The following is a 22,184-nucleotide window of genomic DNA, read 5'->3' as shown; positions in this document are numbered from 1 at the left end:
CTGGACCAATTGAGCTAGTCCAGTGCATGACCTATAAATAGTATTAATATAGGATATTTCGGAAGGAAAATATGATTATATCTTACATCAATAAATCTTGCTCAGTTTATGAGTTTATGAAGTAAAGAGAAAGCGGAAAAATAGCATAAAAATTAGTTATTGTTATTATATACTCCCTCTGTTTCATAATACTTGTCGTTTTGGCTTTTATAGATACATTCCTTTTGCTATGCACCTAGATATATATATGTCTAGATACATAGTAAAAGGAATGTATCTAGAAAAGCCAAAACGACAAGTATTATGAAACGGAGGGAGCAGGAAATAATTAGTTACATTTTATAATAAATATTGTTCCTATCAAATAATAAAAAACATTATATATAATTTTATAAATAGATTACGGTATCCACTCAAATATAACGTCCCACCAAACAATATGCTGCCCTCCTTGAATGTGTGGATCCTACAGGACCACTTGAACATGTGTTGGTCCCACTTTAATAGTGAGTGGGCCACCTATCACATGTTAGGTCCCACCAAACAATATGCAGGTCCCACTTGAATGTGTGGGTCCCACGCGGGACCCGCCTAAACGTGTGTAGCTCCCACCCCTTCAAATACAACGTGAGTTCCACCTAACAATACGCTGGTCCCAACTGATTGTGTGGGTCCTATGGGGCCCACTTTGACATATGTGGGTCCTACCTAACAATATGCGGGTCCCACTTTATTGCGGGTCTCACGTGGGGGACTATCGCCGGGCTGCCTCTCAACCTAAGCCGTGCATCGCGCGATCCGATAGTCAAGGATTTGCATGCGACGTGGCACGAATACAACATGAGTTCACCTAACAATATGCGGGTCCCACTTTATTGCGGGTCCCATGTGGGGCCCACCTGAACATGTATGGGTCCCAACAGATTGTGTGGGTCCTATGGGGCCCACTTTGACATATGTGGGTCGCACCTAACAATATGTGGGTCCCACTTTATTGCGGGTCTCACGTGGGGGACTACCGCCGGGCTTCCTCTCAACCTAAGCCGTGCATCGCGCGATCCGATGGTCAAGGATTTGCAAGCGACGTGGCACGAATACAACATGAGTTTACCTAACAATATGCGGGTCCCACTTTATTGCGGGTCCCATGTGGGGCCCACCTGAACATGTACGGGTCCCACGTGGGCTATCACCGAGCCTTCTCTCAACCTAAACCGTGCATCGCGCGATCCGACGATCGAGGATTTGCAAGCGACGTGGCGCGATGTGGTGACGGAGTTTGGTTGAGCTTTCCTAACAATATGCGGGTCCCACTTTATTGCGGGTCTCACGTGGGGGACTACCGTCGGGCTTCCTCTCAACCTAAGCCGTGCATCGCGCGATCCGATGGTCAAGGATTTGCAAGCGACGTGGCACGAATACAACATGAGTTTACCTAACAATATGCGGGTCCCACTTTATTGCGGGTCCCATGTGGGGCCCACCTGAACATGTACGGGTCCCACGTGGGCTATCACCGAGCCTTCTCTCAACCTAAACCGTGCATCGCGCGATCCGACGATCGAGGATTTGCAAGCGACGTGGCGCGATGTGGTGACGGAGTTTGGTTGAGCTTTCATATATAGAGATGGTTTGGATCAGTTTGGGTGAAGCCCGTGGGCAACCAACGGTTCGAGGCCCAACAGGCTACAGCCAGATCCCACCACCACCGCTCCACGCCGATTGTTTTTTAATCAGGTCCTATGTTTTTTAATCAGGTCGATTAAAAAACATTAGTGATGTTTTTTAGACAATGATTGGATTTGGAAAATACAACTTTCACTACTACCTTTTTAATTTAAAGAAAATCTTACATAAAGAGCAGGAGTAATACTTTTTTAATCTATATTATTATATTTCAAGGCAATGTGCTCACAGTATTTTCAAATATACATACTTAATCCATGGTAAATATTTTTCAGTTAAAGATTTAAATGACTGGCTTATGATAACATAAAAACTGTAGAAACAAAACAGAAGACCTCTAAGCTAAGTGGCTGATGCATACCTCTTGTTTTGTTGGAGGAACCCTCGGAGTTTGTTAATGAACTGAGTAAGATCTTGCAACACAGAAAAGTTAAACTTCTCATACGTTACTGATCGAGGGCAACGAGAATCATCTGTAACACTTTCTGCAAATCGGGTTTCCTGCCAACTGAAACAAAGGCGCTGCAGTTGAAATCCCCTCTAAGATTGTCATAGACAGCTTTAGCAAGCGTGGTCTTGCCCAACCCACCAATTCCGACAATTGATACTGTCTTTATCTTCGTGTCGCGCATGTCATCTAGCTGGAACTTGGACTTGAGCTCACTACTTGACTCGTCGATGCCAACAAGCTTGTTCACTTGTGTGTACATGGCGTGAATACGAGGATCAACAGTGGATACTGTGGCTGGCCTGGCCACAATATCATCCACCTCGTACCTGCGACAGCACTCCGTCACCTCCTGGAGATGAGTGATGATGTCCTTGACTTCACCCCTGATCTTGCGGCGGGCTTTGCTCTTCTTGAAAAAGTTGGACATTTTCTTGAGATACTTCTGGAAGCTCTGCTTCTCCTCAGTAGAGTCAGGGCCTTTGACACGCACGAGGAAGGGGTCGAGAGTGTCCTCCAAATCATAGGAGGCCTCCCGGACTAGCCGAGCCCAGATCTGGACCTGCTTATCGAGCTGGTCCCACGGCACCTCGGCCACCTTGACGAGTGCGGCTTGTGCGAGCTCAAGCTCCAGCTTGAGAGAGCTGATGCGCTCCTTCATGCTGGTATCTAGGTTGTACTCCTCCTCCAGCAGCTGGTAGAGCTTGGGGATGATGGTGCTCATGGCGCCTATCACCAGGTCCGCCATGCTTCAACGGCTGGGCGCTAGCTCGTTTTTGGCTGTGGCTGGATGGAAGGGAGGCGTGTGGAACTAGGGCGATGAGGGCCTGCGTACTGACAACTTGGTAACAAATATAAGAAGGATATGTCATGAATAGATGCAGTTTTTATTTATTTGGACGAGCACGCCAGGTAGCAGCTAGTCGTGAACCCATGTGTGTCCATGTGGGCACAACGTGAACCTCCTCATGTTCCAATCGCTGAAGATCAATTATTTATGGCGTCTGTAATAAACTAATTAAAATCCGTTATAAACTAGTATCAATTATTGGGTCTTTAGGTCAACGTGTCTCTCTTCCTTACTCGTAGTTTCCCAACCCAACGCTACTGTTCTGGCAGCAAGCAACTATTGCTTCACATTCACATGCCTGTTGTCGGTCGAAACCCACCGGCGAGCAGCGACAGGCAACACGAAGAACCGGGAGGTTGCCGGAGCGCTGGCAGACATTGCTCCCTCGTCGACGGCCCCCAATTCCAACACACGCCGCGGCTTGTGAAGACGCAGGGCGTGCCACCTGACCTATACCCGATCGGGAAGGTGCGAACGTGCTTGCAACAATTAGCCTGCATACACAAACACGTGGAAACGTAAGTCCGAGCCGTGGTCGACTCCCCGGGACGACTCTTGCATCGGCTTTAAAGAGTCGATCGAGTCCCGGTGTCAGATTGGATCTGCATCTATCCGGATATTGATAAATAAAGCAAATAACTGTAAAGCTGCTTCAATTAAATCTAATTAATCTAATCCACGATGGTAAAAGCTTCACCGCTAGATCGGAACATCCTACACGTGACTGGGCCTAATGAACGTAACAGATAACTAAACCATAACCCAAAACAGAGGCCTAAGAACTAGCAAGAGCCGATTCCCGGAACAATCCCTATTAAGGCTAAGATAAAGCATCTAGTACACCACCGGATCATCCAACCCGTTTGCAAAGCCTAATCCAACAGATATTACGCCAACTCTTAGAGATAAGAGCAAACCATAACAGATCAGATCTACTAGACATAAAAGAAGCAGGGTGTTGCCTTTACGCAGCTAACTCTATGCAACGAGAGCTAGTATAAGATGATGACATGATCGTGTAAAGACAACATGATATTCGTAGATGACAAGCAACAAAACACAACAGATCTATTAAAAGCCATGCTACGAACATCGAGATAACTAGTACTACTCGCCATAAAAAACACTTTAGTACGAGTAATACCAAGGTAAAAGCAAGAACAACGCTGCCCTGATCGCGAGAAGCGATCAGGGCAGCATGGCACTTACTTGGATAAAACCCTAGGATTATGGGTGGCGATGCGCCGAGATTGTTGTTTGCGAGACGTGATGACATTCTTTTTTCATGAATAACATAGGGTACATATTTATAGTCCGGAGACTTGGGAAATAATCTAAACTAATCTTGTCCCGATCGGACTCTATCTCTAATCTTAAACTAAATCTAAAGATACATGGCCCATGTGGCCCAAATGCTCACGCAGGAGCCGATTTACAAGCCTTCTTCAATCTTCTGCTTTAAACCTATCTTCTGTTCCAGAAGGAGTCGGACAACAGCGACAAGGAAGACCCCTCTTCGGACGGAGTCGACTCCTCTTCGGAAGAGGAGATCGACTCCTCCTCCGACGATGATGAGCCGATGGGCGGAAAGCCCTTTTGGTTCCTCGGGTCATCCGAGGAGGATAGCGAGGAAGAGAACAGCGGCAGCAGCGCCTTCGACAGCGACAACGATGACGGCGACGACAGCGACGACGACGGCAGCGGGGATGCGCCGGCCCGAAGCCCCAAGCACCGTAGGTACTAGATACCCACGAGTAGTAGAAGTAGTACTGTAGCATCGTAGGGGTAGGATCACAAAGCCGAAGGATCAATTCCTTTGTAAAAATCGGCTTTACTTGTAATGACCTTTCTATTAATGAAATCGATTTCCTTAAATTATGTGTGTCTGATGTTTACTTTCCAAAAAGCCGATGGCAACGCATCGGGCTTCTATAAATATCCAAGAGCCGACGAAATTCAAACTAGAAGCAACCCGCACAAGAGTAGAGTAACACTTCCACCTTGAACCGAACTCGAAACAAGCTCTCAAATCCAAGTGTAATTCGAAAACCCAGCTCTACAAATTCGAGCAAGAACTCCTCAAGCATCCAGAATTCGAATCAGAGCCCACAACAACCAAACCCCAAGTCAGCGGATCTGAACCATGGCAGACTCTGCAACTCAGACGACAAATCCTACTGTTGATGATGCGACAATCTGCGGCCTGAAGGTAATATTCAGCCTAATTCTTTTAGTATTCCTCAGCTTATAAATCTTCTGAAACTTTAAATCCTGAAACCTGACACCGCATGCATACTTCTGAATTTCTGAACTTCAGGTGTCAGACATACTTTTGCCGCATCCTTCTAATCCAAAATCTCTCTGTCTTGGCCCACGAACCTATGAAAATCCCATAGATTTGATCTCTTGTGAAGCAAATAGGATCCCTTTCGTGAGTCAAAACATCGATTTGAATCTTTGGGCCGACTGCTTAAGAGCCTGGCCTAACCCTCCAGAGAGCTGGATTACATGGTACAGCAGAGTAGCAAAAGCTTATATGCCCTTGTGGCAGGATTTGAACATAGCCGATGCACTTAGCTTATCATTATCACCCCTTGACAAAGATGAAAACCTTCTGAAAACCATCGGCTATTTCTGGTCCGATGCTCTGAACTGTTTCCTCTTTGGTCATGGATCCATGACTCCCACTCTGCTAGATGTCACCATGATCACTGGACTAGACATTGGATCTCCTAATCCAGCTGCCCACAAAATGGCAGAAGTCCCCTTCAAACTTTCTTCCAAGGTTAACTGCACAAACTGGGGTACTTACATGAATCAGCACATGAAAACAAAAGATCCAGTGACTGAGAAGGAACACACAGCCTTCTTAAATCTTTGGCTAGAGCACTTCATCTTCTGTGGCCCTTCTTTAGCTCCAACTAAGAACTATCTTCCCTTGGCCTATCACCTGGCCCATGGCAATCACACCGGCCTAGGCAAACTTTTTCTTGGAGAAACCTACAGATATCTCCATTTGATGACATCTAACTTGCTTAACCAAAAAAAATGAGAACTGGAGGCTCTTGGTGGTTTATTCAGTTGTGGGCACAACTGTACTTTCAGCACCAGATTCCGAACTTCCAAGGCCTAGCCAAGAACTCTTTTCCTGATGAGAGTGGCAAACCAATTAGATGTACTAGCTACGGCCAAGCTTTATTTAGTCTCCCTGGCAGTAAACTGAATTCAGCAGATGCAGCAAACTGGTTCAGAGTCTTCTACAAAGGATTGGATAATCCACTCTATTTCCCATTCACTTAATCTGAATCCTTTGAAAACCCAACTGCCTTCAGATTAGATAACTTTGCCGATGACAACAGCACTCGACATTTATACTCTTTAATGATCCGACCTGGCTTCCTTCCTGTTGGCATTAGTACCTCTAATAGAATTATCAAGCCAGGTTATGAATCTTACCAACCAGTCATAGCAGCTCGGCAATTTGGCCTAGGACAGGTCCCTCCCCACTTCCATATTCACCACTTGGTGGAGAGCAGAGCCGATCTGCCTGATGGTCTCACCAGCTCAAGATGATACAGCATGTTCGATGACCTCCACATTCCAATACCAGCCGATCTGTCCTTTGATCCTTCATCGATCGATTTTAGCACATGGTGGGGAATGTGGAAAACCCATGTTTTCATAAAAGCTCTAGGTCCTCGACTGCAGCAAATTGATCCTGAATATGCAATCCCCGAGGAAGAGGTAATGAATTTATGCACTTTACTCTTTCTAAATCATCCATTCCTTTAGTCGACTAATCCTGCTCACCCCGTCAGCAGCAACAGGATGGTCCAGAACCTATGACCAGCAATGGGGAGCCATTTCACTTTCTTCCAATCTGCTCCTAATGTACTCTTCTGCAAAGGATCATCATCAATGAAGAAAATGATAATGACTATTCAGCCAGACTTACTTCAGTCGGCTTCCAATCGAAGACAAACTTCTGCAAGCGTTGCCCCCCGAGTCTTGACCAAGAAAAGGAAGATGATCACTAGACGAGTCATCAAGAAACCAGCACCAGCTTCCCCGAATCCATCAGAGTCCAACACCAACCAGGTAACTCATCATTCTAAAACTTCTTCTTTATTGCATACATATGTACTCTGGTTGACTGTAATTCTATTTCCAGGACGCAACTGAAGACATCCTTGAAACCAGTAGCCCAGCACAACACGAAGTCATCGTTGATAAAGCTGACATTGGAGCAACTGAGACTTCAAATACTCTGACGGATGTGCATGACGAACAGGCTAACACAGTCGAAGCCCCTGTTATCACCTCCAATCCAACCGGATCGGCTACACCTGAGCCGATCATTACTTCTTGTTCAGAACAGGTAACTTTTATGAGAACCAATTCTAAACCAGCCGATAGCTTCATAAATGCATCTCGCTCTAATTTTAGATATGTCCATAGGGCTTTGACATTTCAGGTTTACTTTCCTTTGACCCGGCATTGATGGGTCTGACTGCCCCTGGAACAAAAACACAATCTCTGCAGCAATCGGCTAATTTGGCAAATCAGCTTCAACTCATCAAGGATCTATTATCTGCTCCGATCACTGCTCTGGTTGATGATTCCAGCAAGATAAAAGAAATTCTTGAGCAGATAGAATCCCAGCTTCCAAAATTACTTCAAGTCAAACTCTGGCCAGCCGGCCATCTTCCTTTCTTTCGGGCAGAGGCGAAGGCAGCTCAACAAATAATAGAAGCACGTCGTTCTCAAGTCTTTCTGAAAATTGACATAGCTCAAAAGTGCAAAGCCCTCAACCAAAAGAAAGCAACTCTGGATGCTAAAGCTGATATCTCCGAGAACACAAGACGACTCAACCTCTTGGAAAAGGAACTGATGGAACTTGAAGAAAAGGTCCGCACTACCCAAAGACTAATCCAAGAGGAGAAAGCTTCGATCGCAAACTCTAGGCAGGAAGCCCAAGAAATGACTGAACAAATACAGGTAGAGTTTGCAGAGATAAGCACCTTGAGTCGACAGATAATATCAGGCGATGACAAGGACGACGAAGAAATCATTGCAAGAGCTAATGCTGTGCGTGCAGACGCCATCCATGCCATAGAAAAATTCCTGAACTAGTAGAACTGTTCAGAAAACATTTGATATTGCCTATTAAACCTGAAACTTGTACTCATTTAAAACATCTTAAGTCGATGGTTAGACATCGGTTGTCTTGCTTCTCATATATATTTTTACTAGCCAACTCAACGTGTTGGCCTCTCATTCATTTTTTTTACTGGCCAACTCAATGTGTTGGCCTTTCTTTTTTTTTCTTTTACCGGCCAACTCAACGTGTTGGCCTTTCGCGCCACAGCCAGATGGGTCTCATCGGCTCTTACTACTCGCTTTCCCACATGCTCGGGAAATACTTCTTGAGGTATTGACCATTGACAGCAACAGGAAACTTGACACCATCTAGCTCCTCAAGCATGTATGCATTCCCAGGCAAAACCTGATCAATCTTGTACGGCCCATGCCAAGTTGGAGACCATTTACCAAACTTTTTATCTTTAGTTCCCAATGGCAATACTGCCTCCCAAACCAAGTCTCCAACCTGGAAATTCTTTGGCTTGACCTTCTTGTTGTACGCACGAGCAACTTTAGCCTTATTTTCCTTGATCCTCTCCAGCGACCAAAGCCTTAGCTCTATCAAATCCTCCACATTATCGTTCATCAAGGCTGCATACTGTTCAGCAGATAGATCATTCTGAAACTCAACACGCCTTGATCCGGCCGTGATCTCCCATGGTAACACAGTGTCTTGGCCGTAGACTAAATGGTACGGCGATGTCTTGGTGGACCCGTGACATGAAATACGATACGCCCACAAAGCTTCTGACAACACCTCATGCCAGCGCCTAGGATATTCATCGATCTTTCTCTTTATGAGATTGATGAGGCTCTGGTTGGATGCTTCAGCCTGTCCATTAGCTTGGGCATAATATGGAGATGATCTAATCAGCTTAATCCCCATGTCATCGGCAAACTTCCTGAATTCCTCTGATATAAAGACCGATCCTCCATCGGTTGTAATAGTTTGAGGAATCCCAAATCTGTGAATGATGTGCTCTTTGACAAAGCTGATCAAATCTTTTGACGCTACTGACCTCATGGGCACTGCCTCTACCCACTTTGTGAAATAATCTGTAGCAGCTAAGACTCATTGGTGACCCTTGCTAGACGATGGGTTGATCTAACCAATCATGTCCATGGCCCAACCTCTGAATAGCCACGGTTTGATGATAGGATTCATTACTGATGCTGGCACTATTTGAATTTTGCCAAACCTCTGACATGCCTGACATCCTTTGTAATATTTGAAGCAATCTTCAAGCATAGTGGGCCAGTAATAACCCGATCGCCTAATCAGCCATTTCATCTTATGAGCCGATTGTTGAGTACCGCAGGCTCCTTCATGAACCTCATGCAAGAGCCGATTTGGCTCTGAAGGTCCCAGACATTTAAGCAGTAGTCCTTCCAAGGTCCTGTAAAACATGTCATCCTCTATCAGAACATACTTCATGGCCTTGAGTCTTATCCTTCTGGGTGCCCCCCCCCCCAGCCAAATCCTTCAAGTAATTGAAGATATCGGCTCTCCAGTCTCCGGGTTCTAGAAACTGAACTTCTACATCAACTCCATCGGCTTTTTCCTTGTACCCAGAAGCCATCTGTGACAAATCATTGGCTTTATTGTTCAGAGTCCTGCGTATCCAGTGGAAAATTGATGTACCTGAATTGTGACATCAACTCATGACACTGCATCCATATCGGAAAAAGAGCCTCGCTCTCACATCTATATTCTTCCGTGAGCTGAGAAATCACCAGCTTCGAATCTCCAAAAAATTCCACCGCTTCTGCACCAACTTCGAGGAGTAGTTCCATCCCTTTGCGAACGGCTTCATATTCCACCAAATTATTGGTGCATGGGGCAGTCATCCTGATGGGGAAGGAGTAAGTCGCCCCTCGAGGCGACACCAACAGAATTCCCACACCGCATCCATCATCACATGCCGATCCGTCAAAAAACATAGCCCAAGCACGAATAAATAGTGCAGCAATATCAGTGCTGATCCTATCTGCAACAAGATCCGCCAGTGCCTGTCCTTTGACTGCTTTCACAGGCTGATATCGGATATCGAACTCTGACAATGCAAACAGGATTTTTCTATTTTTTGGGGCCTGTCGCTGGGACCGGCCTCTCTATCTCTATTACACCCCGTAGCATGCCAGGATGCATCTACTCTGTGAGGCCAGTGGATAAGACCAGCATCAGTCTGTTTTTTGTCGCTTCGATCCGATCACAATCTTCCAGGGCGATCCCTGAGATCGGCTCTTGCCCTTCCGCATCCCAGGCGGTCATGTCTGCGAGCGAGACCTCGCTGGAGTCATCTGCACGGACCACCTCCCACTACTAGATTTTAGGCCTATTGCAATGGTCGCAAAATAGTAGCAATAGGGCAAAAATAGATGCGATAGGTTGAAATGCAACTAAATCAGTTTGGTTGCATGCCGTTGCAAGTACCTTTGTGGTAACAGGTGCTTTGCAACTACTTTTTAGTCATGTTGCAATACTAGTAATTGCAATGGAATGAACCATTGCTTTAGAGAGAAGTGGCAACGGCTGATGTCATGGCATTAGCATGTACTGCCACACCATTACATGTTGCCATAACATATACTTGCAATGCACTAACATTGTGGCAATATTTTTGTTTTGCCATGACCAACATTGTAGCAATAGAGAATGTAGCCACGGAAATTGTTGGTGGCAACAATAAGTTGTGCAACAAAAATTATTTTGAAGCAAGAAATGATATCGCAATAAGATATTGTTCGTGGTTAGTCAATATTGTAGCATCAATATCAAGTGGTTGCAACAATAAGTACTGCAACATAAAATATGTAGAAGCAAGAAGCGAAATCACATCAAGTTATGGTTCAAGGTTAGTAACTATTATAGCATCACTAAATAGTGGTGGCAAAAAGAAGTGTTGAAATAGAAAATAGTTGCCAAAATCACGTTTGAAATCACCATGAAACTGAAACGAATCCAACATTAACTCTGCTAATGAGTAGGTAATAAAATGCCAAGTGCCAAATTGCAGTACAATTTCAGAATTGAAAATAGTTCATAGGTAGCTAGCTAGCTAGTGTTGGGTCAACAACACAACTACATCTATCTTATGTAGGATCCAAGAAACATTGTTTGATATTGATGCAGACTATCTTTGTGTTGATCATGGAAGGCATCCATGTCCGATTGATCCATTCAGTAAGTTCAAATACCCTGGTGAAGGAAAAAAGTAAATGTATGCATCAGCAATGGCTCTGTTATTATTTTTCATAACTAATGAGAATTTAACATATTTTGTATGTACAGGCCATCAAAGCAAATGGTGCTAAGCATGGACAGGGTGCCGTTTCTCCTTTCAATGTTTCGGCAAATGTATGATCTACCTTTTTGTCACTCTTCTGCTTGTTGTGGCAAAATAAATTGACATTTTAATAGATGGGAAGCATCAAATAAGTACTCAAACTCATTAATAAATTGACATGTCACAAACAGCAAGTGATAAATTAGATTTACTGTTTCTTCATTGGAGCAAAAGGATCATGCTGCAGTACCACTAACCAAAGCCCTAGGCAAATATTACATTAACACTTGCCATTAAGACACACAAGGATAAGGAGCAACACGGCTAGCCACACATATTACTTATAATATTAGAGTGCAGTTTTCATATAGCAAGGTTGCAGTAAAATGGACTCAATATTTGACAATGCAAATGCATTTACAATATATTGGAAAGACTGTATAAATTCTTAGGGAAATGAACACTAGTAAACTATGAATAAAGCTACATCGGGTAACATTTCAAAATCAGATTTAATGTTTCTTCATTCAGTGTTAGATAAAATATTACAACAAGTTTGAATTCAAGAGGATAGTAAGAAGACAAGAACTCAGTAAGTGCATCGGAAGGAACACAAGAACAGTATATAAAATTATTTAGGTAGCAATAGTATGTGCTAGCAGCCTTTGATCTTGGAAAACTAAGCTGTAATAGTTCCATTGTTATCAACTAGCTAGAGCAGCTAAAAATGTAAGAGAAGTTATAATTAGGAGCAAGTTCACAATGTAATTAAGAGGGGAAGTAAACAGTTCAGGGGGATCTATTGCGCTTTAATATCAGTCAATGTGCAGATGCTTCACTAAACATGTTAGCAGAGTACCATAGGGTCAATACCACAAACGACTTGCATGCATAACAATCTGTGTGAATTTAATAGACAAATGTATTTGGAGAAAATAACCATGGGGATCTAGTCATCTAGAGCTAATGAGGCATATGTAGGAAGCTTGATAAGCCCAGCTACGAGCCACTAGTGTCAGGGGATTACCTTGCTGCAGCCACAGGAGCACAAGCGTCGGGAGGAGCACAAGGTTGGGGACGAGCTTGATACAGAGTGCACAAATCGAAGCAGCATGACGGCATTGAGGCACTCACAGGGAGTAGCGTCGTGGCTGGATGCCTGGATCCATAAGCGCCTGGTCCTCCTACCGCAGTGCGCCCAACATGTCGCCCACATTTAGGTACAACAAGGTGAACAAATTACAGGGTATTAAGTACTGAACTCAACCTGGGTTTGACTTTGATGGGGGAGGCACGGACCAGCTTGGCGGAGGAGGCGTAGCGGGTGCTGGGCATGGCTGCCGTCGAGAGGCAAATGAGGCAGAGGAGAGTGAGGGGCATTCGCAGCGATGTTGTCCCAGCCGCCTGCTCGTCGTCGGCTTGCAGTACAGGCGTTGGTTCACCACATTAGCACGTGGATCTGAGGTCGATGATGTCCCCACCGACGGCCATGGAGGTGCCGTTGCTGCGCCCGTGGCTCGGCGACCATGGATCTGGGTCTGCAGCGGCCATGCATTGACCCACCACGGCTGGATCTTGCGCCGGCGAACCCCCTATCGCTGGCGCCAGCCGCCACTGTGGCATCGGGGAGGGGAAGACGAGGGAGGCTTGGAGGTGCCACCGCCACCGCCACCGCCACTGCCACCACCGCTGGATGGACGCTTAGGGGGCCGAGGCCCGGAGCTCGCCCCGCCTTCCTCCATGCGCCGGCCGTCAGGGAGCAGTGCGAGCTGCGGGGGCGTGGGTGGCGGTGGTGGGGATTGGGGAGGGAAGGGCATCGGTCAAGGAGAGGGGAGGGGGCGATCTGCAGAGGAGCAACGGAGGGAAAGGGAAGTTAAAGCGAAGGGCATCGGGAGAGATGCGTTGGGGAGAGAGCGGCGGTGTAGGTAGGGTTTCATCTGAGCATCCAATGGCTAAGATTAATGTGTCTTTCTGGGCCGAAGTAGTTAGATGGGCCGAAATCTGGCCCATCTAGACAGACTTCACAGTTTAATATTTTTCAGTTTCTTTTTTTATTTTAAAATACATTGTGAAGTAAATTGCAAAATAATATATCCTGCATACTCTAATATATTTTAAAAAGTAATATACTGCATCTAAATTGTTGTTTATGAATCTCAACAGTTACAAAACCTATTTTCTATTTTTAAAGTTTAAATAATTTTTTACGTGCTTATTGAAAATAATTCCAAATTGAACTATTTTAGGTCAAATAAGATTCAAACAAAATATACAAAAATTACATTTAGGATCATATGTTCTATTTTATATCATACACTAAAAATATATGAAAAACTCAATTGTCTTATAGGGACAATTCAAACTTCTACATCCAAATTAGCACATAATAATTATATTAATATCAAAATTAGATTATAAAATTCTACAAAATTATGCCACAACGTATTTTTGACCCATAATATTTTAACAAAAAACTAAATGATTTTAATAAAATGTAGTTATACATTGTTCACAAATAGATACACCTCTCACATAGTTTCTTATAATTGAAATCAAACTTTAAGATTTGAACATCTTCTAACATGATTGAACCCGTATGCACCTCAATTTTGGACACCACCTTATATTGTGCATAACATTGGAAAATATCAAATTATATTAGTAATTATTATGCAAAAATATATTTTTTCTATTCTCAAGTTGAAAGAAAAACATGCCGTGCGGAAATAATCAAGACATAGCAATTAAAATAAATGCTACTAAATAAAATATGTTGATTTTATAAAAATTTAGAAAAAAAAAGAACCATCAAATTTTGAGTTATTATGAGGGAGAAAAACCATTTAGAAGTTTTAAATATAGACTTAAAAGAGAATTGCTAAAATATATTTGGATTGGTCAAAGGCTCAAAATTAAGCGAATTGCGTGAGAGCGATCCGCATCAGCGCCGTTGAGCCAACAGTGCCCTGCCACGTGGTTATCGGTGGTTGGTGTTTATTCCTCAGTAGGAACATTCTTTTAAAAAACAATGCTAGCACTAAGACTACTGTTCAAGTGGCCGACAATGCTAACACTAAAACTAACGTTCAATCGGCGCAGTGGTTCGGAAGGCTCAGGCCTAGCACTTGGTTCCGTGTTCCAATCCCTCCCTGAGTCTTTGAGCTCCTTTTATTCCCAACTTTTAGCTTGACCAGGTGGTTGCGTACGGGCAACCAGGCCATACCAACAGTAAGTTATTTAATAAAAAATGCTGCTTTTTCAAACAAGTTTTTGGTGTGGCGTAGTGGTATGGCATGCTGTTCGATCTGACCCTATTAATCCCAGTTTCGATTCTCACATGAACCACATTTTTTATTTAATTCCACCATTCCCTTACTGACATATGGGCCTGTGATGACTCGATAGACAGACACGTGGGACTGGAGGGTTCAAGAAGATTGTACTAGAAAACTAATGGTTCTTAAAAGTAAAATGCTAAAATCTGAACACAATTGAACAAGTGGTGTAGTTGTGAGGCATTATATCTTCCTCTAAATGGTTTCATGTTCGATTCCCTTGTAATCCATTTTTTTTTGTGTTTTAGGTTTTTTTTATTGTATTTGACTTTCCCTATATACGCATACATTTTTGAAGAAAGCAAAAGTGCGGTATTTGTTTTTGTCAAAATTTTGTTTGAGTATGCTATCAAATTAGTGACAATTTCATTTTCAATCTATGACGATTAACGAGGTTCGTCACAGAAATCAGGCCGAATTTGGGTTTGGATGGGCTATTTGAAATTTTTTTACGAAAATTTGCAAATTGTCACAGATGGTCCACCGTTTATGATGTTTTTTTGAATCCATCACAGACTAAATAGTTTCTTGTAGTAAACGGCTCTGTTATTATTTTCATAATTAATGAGAATTTAACATATTCTGTATGTACAAGCCATCCCTTCGTCCCTGCTGGTGGCCGTGTGTTGAGCTGTGACGACGGTAGAGGAGTCCGCATGCGCGGCTTGTTGTTCAAGAGATCGAGGCAGGCGCCGGCGCTAGGAGGAAGTCGATTTGCTGCCCACTTGCCCGACCGCTGCCTGTTTGTCCGTGCGCCCTAGCTCGCGATCGAGCCTCCTCGCGATCACCTCCCTCTCGATCCCACGATCATGCATATGTTTTTTCTTCTCGAACCCACAAGTTGGTTTGTCCACACATATTAGACCCATGAAGGGAACTCTTCATGTCAGTTCACATGGCTTAGTTTGTACATATAGGTTGTAATTCCAAAAGATATTGCAAATGAGCTTTGATGTGGTGGTAAGACATGCTTCTTTAGAGGTTGAGGTCCTGGGATCAACTCCCCTTTCTCCAGATTTTTTAAATGAAATTATTTTCTCTTGTCTAACATACTATGTACAAATAAATTAATGCCAAACATTAGCACAAAACAACTCTATATTTCAGTGGTAATGCTTCTAAGTTTGTTCCTTGAGATCACGGTTCAAGCTCCATATAGGTTTTTTTCTCATTTTTAGTTATTCTTCCATGTGTGTCATTGTGAAGCAATGTAGCCACATTTATTGCAAAACTGAAGCAACCATATAGCAACCAAAAAATTTAGTGGCAATACCATGTTCTTTCTTGCAACCACTTATGTATTTAGTTGCAATATAGCCACTAGTTTTGTGACACAGCACATTGGTGGCAATATTATTTACCAGTCTTGACAATATCATGTTCTTTCTTGCAACCACTTATGTATTTAGTTGCAATATACCAAGTAGTTTTGCAACACAACACATTGGTGGCAACATTATTTACCAATCGCAATGACTCTAAGTTTTGTGGCAAAAACACTTATATATTGCAACGAAAACAATCTTTACAACAACACCAACCTAACTGTGGCAAAAACAAATCATCTTCTCACAACCAGGTTTCGGATGGTGGCAAGAGCATCAATGTTTTGCAACCAAATTATAAAATGGATGCAATAGCACCTATCTAATGCAACTAATTCGGTGTAGTTGTAAAGATTTATGTGGCAATAGGCCTAAAATCTAGTAGTGTCCACTTCATCGCCATCCCATTGGACGAGATACTGATGCATTGTGGAAGGGATACAACAGTTGGCGTAAATCCAATCCCTCCCAAGCAATACTGTGTATGTACTCTTGCTGTTGACGATGAAGAACGAAGTCGGGATCGTCTTGCGGCCCACTGTTAACTCCACATTAAGAACCCCCATTGCCTCTGATGGTTGTCCGTTGAAGTCATTGAGCATCACATTGGTTTTGATTAGGTCGGCAGAAGAACGCCCTAACCGGCGCAGCACCGAATATGGCATCAGGTTGACTGCAGCACCGATGTCAACCAGCATCCTGTTAACGGGTTTACCATTGATGAAGCCCTTGAGATACAGCCCCTTCAAATGTTTGTAGCTTTCTTCCTTTGGCTTCTCGAAGATGATCAGCTGGGGACCAAGGTCCAACTGTGCAACAGGAAAATCCTCCGGTTGGGGTGCCCGGAATTCTGATGGGAGCACGAACACCATGTTTACATCAGCCGATGGCTTCTCATCAGCTTTTGTCTGCTTGGGGCACCACTCTTTTCTTGGAGGGTGTCTTTCCACCCTTCGCAGGCGTTTGACTTGTTCTGCGAGATCCGGACGCGCCTTCCTCAGCACGTCAAGGTACTTTGCTTCTGCTTCTTCTAAATTGCGCAAGCGCTGCACTCTGTGCTTCTGCGAGCGATTAAGCCCGTCAGGACACCACTGTGGGCGATGGTACCCCTGATTGACCGCTCAACATGTTCATTGTGACGCACTTTGGGCCCCAAGCATCGAAACACCGAAGTATCGCATGACTGGCGTGTCCGAGGCCTGCACTCCAAACAATCATCTATAGTGGGCAATCGGCTCATGCCGGAATTCCAGCATTACCTGAAGAACGGGCAATGCCAGTGGTCACGTACAGCCTGGCGCCTTCCCAGCGTTCTCCCTGTGCGGTACTCGTACTCCTCTTCTTCCGATTGATATCGGCGACGCAGCTTGTGCTGATACTCATATTTTTCCAGAAGCCGATCGGAAGCTGGAAGCTGATTGCGGATGTAACGCACTTGCTCTTCAGTAATATGATGTCGCCCTGGCTCATTTTGATCCCGGGGCCGTTTGCCAGAAACGGCATCTCTCCTTTGTTCGTCACGATGGCATACAGGCCCGGCCATGTTGATCTGGAATGAAAAATTCTGGCTCGTAGGAGTGAAATCTGACAACTCTACCACGTTGGCTTGTGGGAAGGGCTTCGTGTCAACCTTCATCGTGTGTTGAGCCAGAATTAATCGGCCCTGCTCGATAGCCGATTGGATCTGATGACGTAGCTCCTTGCATTCACTCGTGGCATGAGTGAACGAGTGGTGCCATTTGCAGTACAGCCTTCCCTGTAGCTCTTGTGCTGTCGGTAGCTTGTGATTCTCTGGGAGCTTCAGTTGTTTTTCTTTGAGGAGTAGATCAAATATCTGCTCTGCTTTGGTCACGTCGAAGTCGAAGCCCTTCACAAGCCCCTGTTGTTTGACCCACTTGCACGGGACAGGGTTTGCCCCCCAAGTCCACTCTGCCACGGCCACTTCTTGCTCCTCGCTAGAGTCATCATATTCATCCGCCTGGGCCATGTTTACATGACGCTTGAACTTGTCCTGGTATAGCTCAGGATGGTAAAGCTCATATGTCGTAAGCTTCTGCACCATGTGTGCCAGAGAGGTGAATTCAAACTGAAAAGCCAGATCCTTGATCGGCTTAGTGAGTCCCAGAACAGCCAAATCGACTGCCTCCTTCTCTGTGATGCGCGATGAGTAGCATCGGTTCTTGACTTCTCTGAAGCATTGTATGTATTCTGACACAGTCTCTCCTCGCTTCTGCCTAACTTGGGCGAGGTCGGCAATCCCAGCTTCAGCAGCCTCTGAGTGATACTGGGTATGGAACTGATCTTCCAGCTGCCTCCAAGTTTGAATTGAATCTGAAGCCAATGACGCGTACCACCCAAAAGCCGGGCCTGTAAGAGATTGGCCGAAGAACCGGACCCTCAGAGGATCCGATACTGAGATCATCCCAAGCTGTGTTAAGCATCAGCTCACATGCTCTATGGAGCTGGCTCCTTCTGACCCGCTGAACTTGGTGAACTCAGGAAGTCGATACTTGGGAGGCAGCGGGATCAAGTCGTAGTCATTTGGATACGGCTTGGAATAGCCGATCGCTTTTCTCTTGGGCAGGATGCCAAACTGGTCTCTCAGTATTGCACTGACCTGCTCCACACTAAGAACTCCTGGGGCCGATGGCTCAGCAATCGGCCCGGTAGCGTACTTTGTCAACCACGCTTGTTTCTCCGCGTCTGCTCCAGAAGCTCCTGGGTTTACCATCTGCGCTGAGCGTATTGGATTGACGCTGTCAGGGATGTAGGCGCACGTGTAGCCGTGCGGGATCTCCTTGGGTGGCTCGGTGAGGAATTGGCCTTCTCCAGGATCACCGCCGATCTTGTGGACGATGTAGATCGGCGAATTATGTTGTATTGCTGCCGCAAGCGAGTACTGGTTCTTGATTACCTCTTGGACAACGCGATGTGCCACGCGCTCAAGCTCATTCACCAGGCTTTCTGAGTGCCGATGGAGCGTGTGAGCCACCATGTAATTCATCTCCTGACGTAAGGCCCTGGTACGCTCCTCTGACGGCACAGACAGATCGACGTTGTCGAGAGCGCCTTCTGGTGAGAACCCCTTCCACCTGATGCCATGGTTGCGGGTCCTCACAAAAGAGCCGATGAGATCGGCTTCGAACTGAGCTTTGGCCTCATCGTATTTTTGCTTGTGTTCCAGAGTCAGTTCTTCATACGTGATAGGTTTGGTGACCGGCAGAACCGATGCTTGGTCCTGAGATCTTGTCATCTCTGCGGCGGGCGTTGTTGTTGATGAATGTCCCACCGGGTGTGCTAGAATGTGTTGTCGGTCGAAACACACCGGCGAGCAGTGACAGGCAACACGAAGAGCCGGGAGGTTGCCGGGGCGCTGGCAGCCACTGCTCCCTCATCGACGGCCCGCAATTCTAGCACACGCCGTGGCTTGTGAAGACGCAGGGCGTGCCACCTGACCTATACCCGATCAGGAAGGTGCGAACGTGCTTGCAACGATTAGCCTGCATACACAAACACGTGGAAACGTAAGTCCGAGCCGTGGTCGGCTCCCCGGGACGACTCTTGCATCGGCTTTAAAGAGCCGATCGAGTCCCGGTGTCAGATTGGATCTGCATCTATCCGGATATTGATAAATAAAGCAAATAACTGTAAAGCTGCTTCAATTAAATCTAATTAATCTAATCCACGATGGTAAAAGCTTCACCGCTAGATCGGAACATCCTACACGTGACTGGGCCTAATGAACGTAACAGATAACTAAACCATAACACAAAACAGAGGCCTAAGAACTAGCAAGAGCCGATTCCCGGAACATTCCCTATTAAGCCTAAGATAAAGCATCTGGTACACCACCGGATCATCCAACCCGTTTGCAAGGCCTAATCCAACAGATATTACGCCAACTCTTAAAGATAAGAGCAAACCATAACAGATCAGATCTATTAGACATAAAAGAAGCAGGGTGTTGCCTTTACGCAGCTAACTCTATGCAACGAGAGCTAGTATAAGATGATGACATGATCGCGTAAAGATAATATGATATTCGTAGATGATAAGCAACAAAGTACAATAGATCTATTAAAAGCCATGCTACAAACATCGAGATAACTAGTACTACTCGCCATAAAAAACACTTCAGTACGAGTAATACCAAGGTAAAAGCAAGAACAACGCTGCCCTGATCGCGAGAAGCGATCAGGGCAGCATGGCGCTTACTTGGATGAAACCCTAGGATTAGGGGTGGCGATGCGCCGAGATTATTGTTTGCGAGACGTGATGACGTTCTTTTTTCATGAATAACATAGGGTACATATTTATAGTCCGGAGACGGGAAACAATCTAAACTAATCTTGTCCCGATCGGACTCTATCTCTAATCTTAAACTAAATCTAAAGATACATGGCCCATATGGCCCAAATGCTCACGCAGGAGCCGATTTACAAGCCTTCTTCAATCTTCTGCTTTAAATCTATCTTACTTTCGGCCCATAAATTAATTCTGTTAATTTATGGCGATAACAATGCCCTACACGCTACCTTGTGAGAAACAAGCTAGCACCACAAAACTTATGTTTTGGTCATATAAAGTTGCCAATGCAAGAAAAAGTACAAAAGCTATGACTTTACTAATACCGTAGAAGCTACTCCCTCCATTTCATATTACTTGTCGTTTTGACTTTTCTAGATATATTTGTTTTGCTATGCATCTAGGTATATATTTACGTCTAGATACATAACAAAAGGAATATATTTAGAAAAATCAAAACGACAAATAATTTGAAACGGAGGCAGTACAACTTTCCTAATACACCATAGTAAGTGAATTAAACTCGACTAGTGGGGTGGAAGGTGCACTCATACACATCCAGCCATCCAGATTTGAGTTCTCGTCAACTCAAATTTTTGTGCTCATTTTATTTTTAATGGAAATTAACCGACCAGTTTCTTAGCTCTGTGGTTGGTCACATGTATTTTTGTTTTTACGTGCTACAAACGAGCTCAAATATTACAATTTCACAAACAGTACTTTTTTATGAAACAGGAGGGGCAAGGCCCCTACTGGAATTTTATTAAATTTAAAACAAACAGTTATGTACAACAAGACTCAAGATACAAAAAATGAGAGAAACAAAATAGCAAAAATCATACATAGTACTCTAGCCATTGATCTATTTGTGGATGGAATCTAGCCTTTGCTCTTAGGATAACTAAGGCAAATTGAAACTTGAAGACGTCCTTGCACCTCTGATAGAATGGGCTAGATGCTTAAAAATGATATCATTTCTTATGATCCAGATGGCCAAGACATAGTGACTATGATCTCCATATGAAGAATGGAACATTCAACTGAATTCTAATACCTTCCAAAATGACAGTTATGTCTTCAGAGTTAGGAACAATTATATTGAGGCTATACTAGCAAGCCATGGACTCGTCACAAACAGTACTTGTGATGCGCACGGTTCAGATACAACAAATTTTAACAGTAGTGAGATCAGCAAAACACTACGGCACTAGACTCGTCACGATAGAAATTTTTGGGATTGTTTTTTAATTTATTTGTAATCCTTTTTATTCAATATTTTAATATTGATCTCACACCTAAATTTTATTGCGGATCAAACCCTTGTAGTCATGACAGTGCCTCTGGCAGGGCTAAATAATGTTGTCACGGCACATGCATTGGCACGGCAACATTTGCCACGTTGATGGTGTTTCCAACATGGAAAAACTTGTCACGTACGCCAATCCCGGTAGCATGATAGTATTGTGGCATGACAATATTGAACCTTTAAAAAATCACAACTCTTCGATATGACGTCGGGATGAAGATGAAATACAAACTGTAGCTCTTGATGAGATCTACAACTTTCTAGTTTTGAGTTTTTCATTTGAAAATGTTAAACTGCTCAAAAAATAATATAAAATTTTAGGAGCATAATAATCACATACTAGTGCTTGTCGCATTAAAAAAATAATATATTTTCTGAATGTTGTCAAGCGAAGATAGTTTTTATATCAAAGTTGTAGATCTCAATCAGATCTAACTTTATAGTTTTCAGCTTTTTACATTTGAGGTCGTTAAGATGCACGAAAAAATAATATAAAAATT

At 44.1% G+C, this 22,184-nt stretch overlaps 1 protein-coding gene and 1 long non-coding RNA gene across 2 annotated transcripts; both read right to left on the bottom strand.

Moving 5' to 3' along the window:
- Positions 1-2,132: 2,132 nt before the first annotated feature.
- Positions 2,133-2,882, bottom strand: LOC120681022 (disease resistance protein RGA5-like). Its single transcript, XM_039962580.1, has one exon. The coding sequence runs from the start codon at positions 2,880-2,882 to the stop codon at positions 2,133-2,135; it is 750 nt and encodes a 249-aa protein (XP_039818514.1).
- Positions 2,883-11,029: 8,147 nt separating this feature from the next.
- LOC120682781 lies at positions 11,030-13,311 on the bottom strand. The gene is made up of 2 exons (XR_005678607.1): positions 12,441-13,311; positions 11,030-11,325 (listed from the first exon to the last, which is right to left on the bottom strand). It is a non-coding gene; the product is annotated as an uncharacterized LOC120682781 (long non-coding RNA).
- Positions 13,312-22,184: the final 8,873 nt, after the last annotated feature.

Source organism: Panicum virgatum, chromosome 7N (assembly GCF_016808335.1).
Source record: "Panicum virgatum strain AP13 chromosome 7N, P.virgatum_v5, whole genome shotgun sequence".
In the NCBI taxonomy this organism is placed as follows: Eukaryota; Viridiplantae; Streptophyta; class Magnoliopsida; order Poales; family Poaceae; genus Panicum; species Panicum virgatum.
The sequence above is the reverse complement of the archived record's forward strand: the minus strand, read 5'-3'. Positions and strand labels throughout refer to the sequence as shown.

Excerpts from the sequence above, each read along its gene's own strand:
- LOC120681022 (XM_039962580.1), bottom strand. The coding sequence starts at position 2,882 with ATGGCGGACCTGGTGATAGGCGCCATGAGCACCATCATCCCCAAGCTC.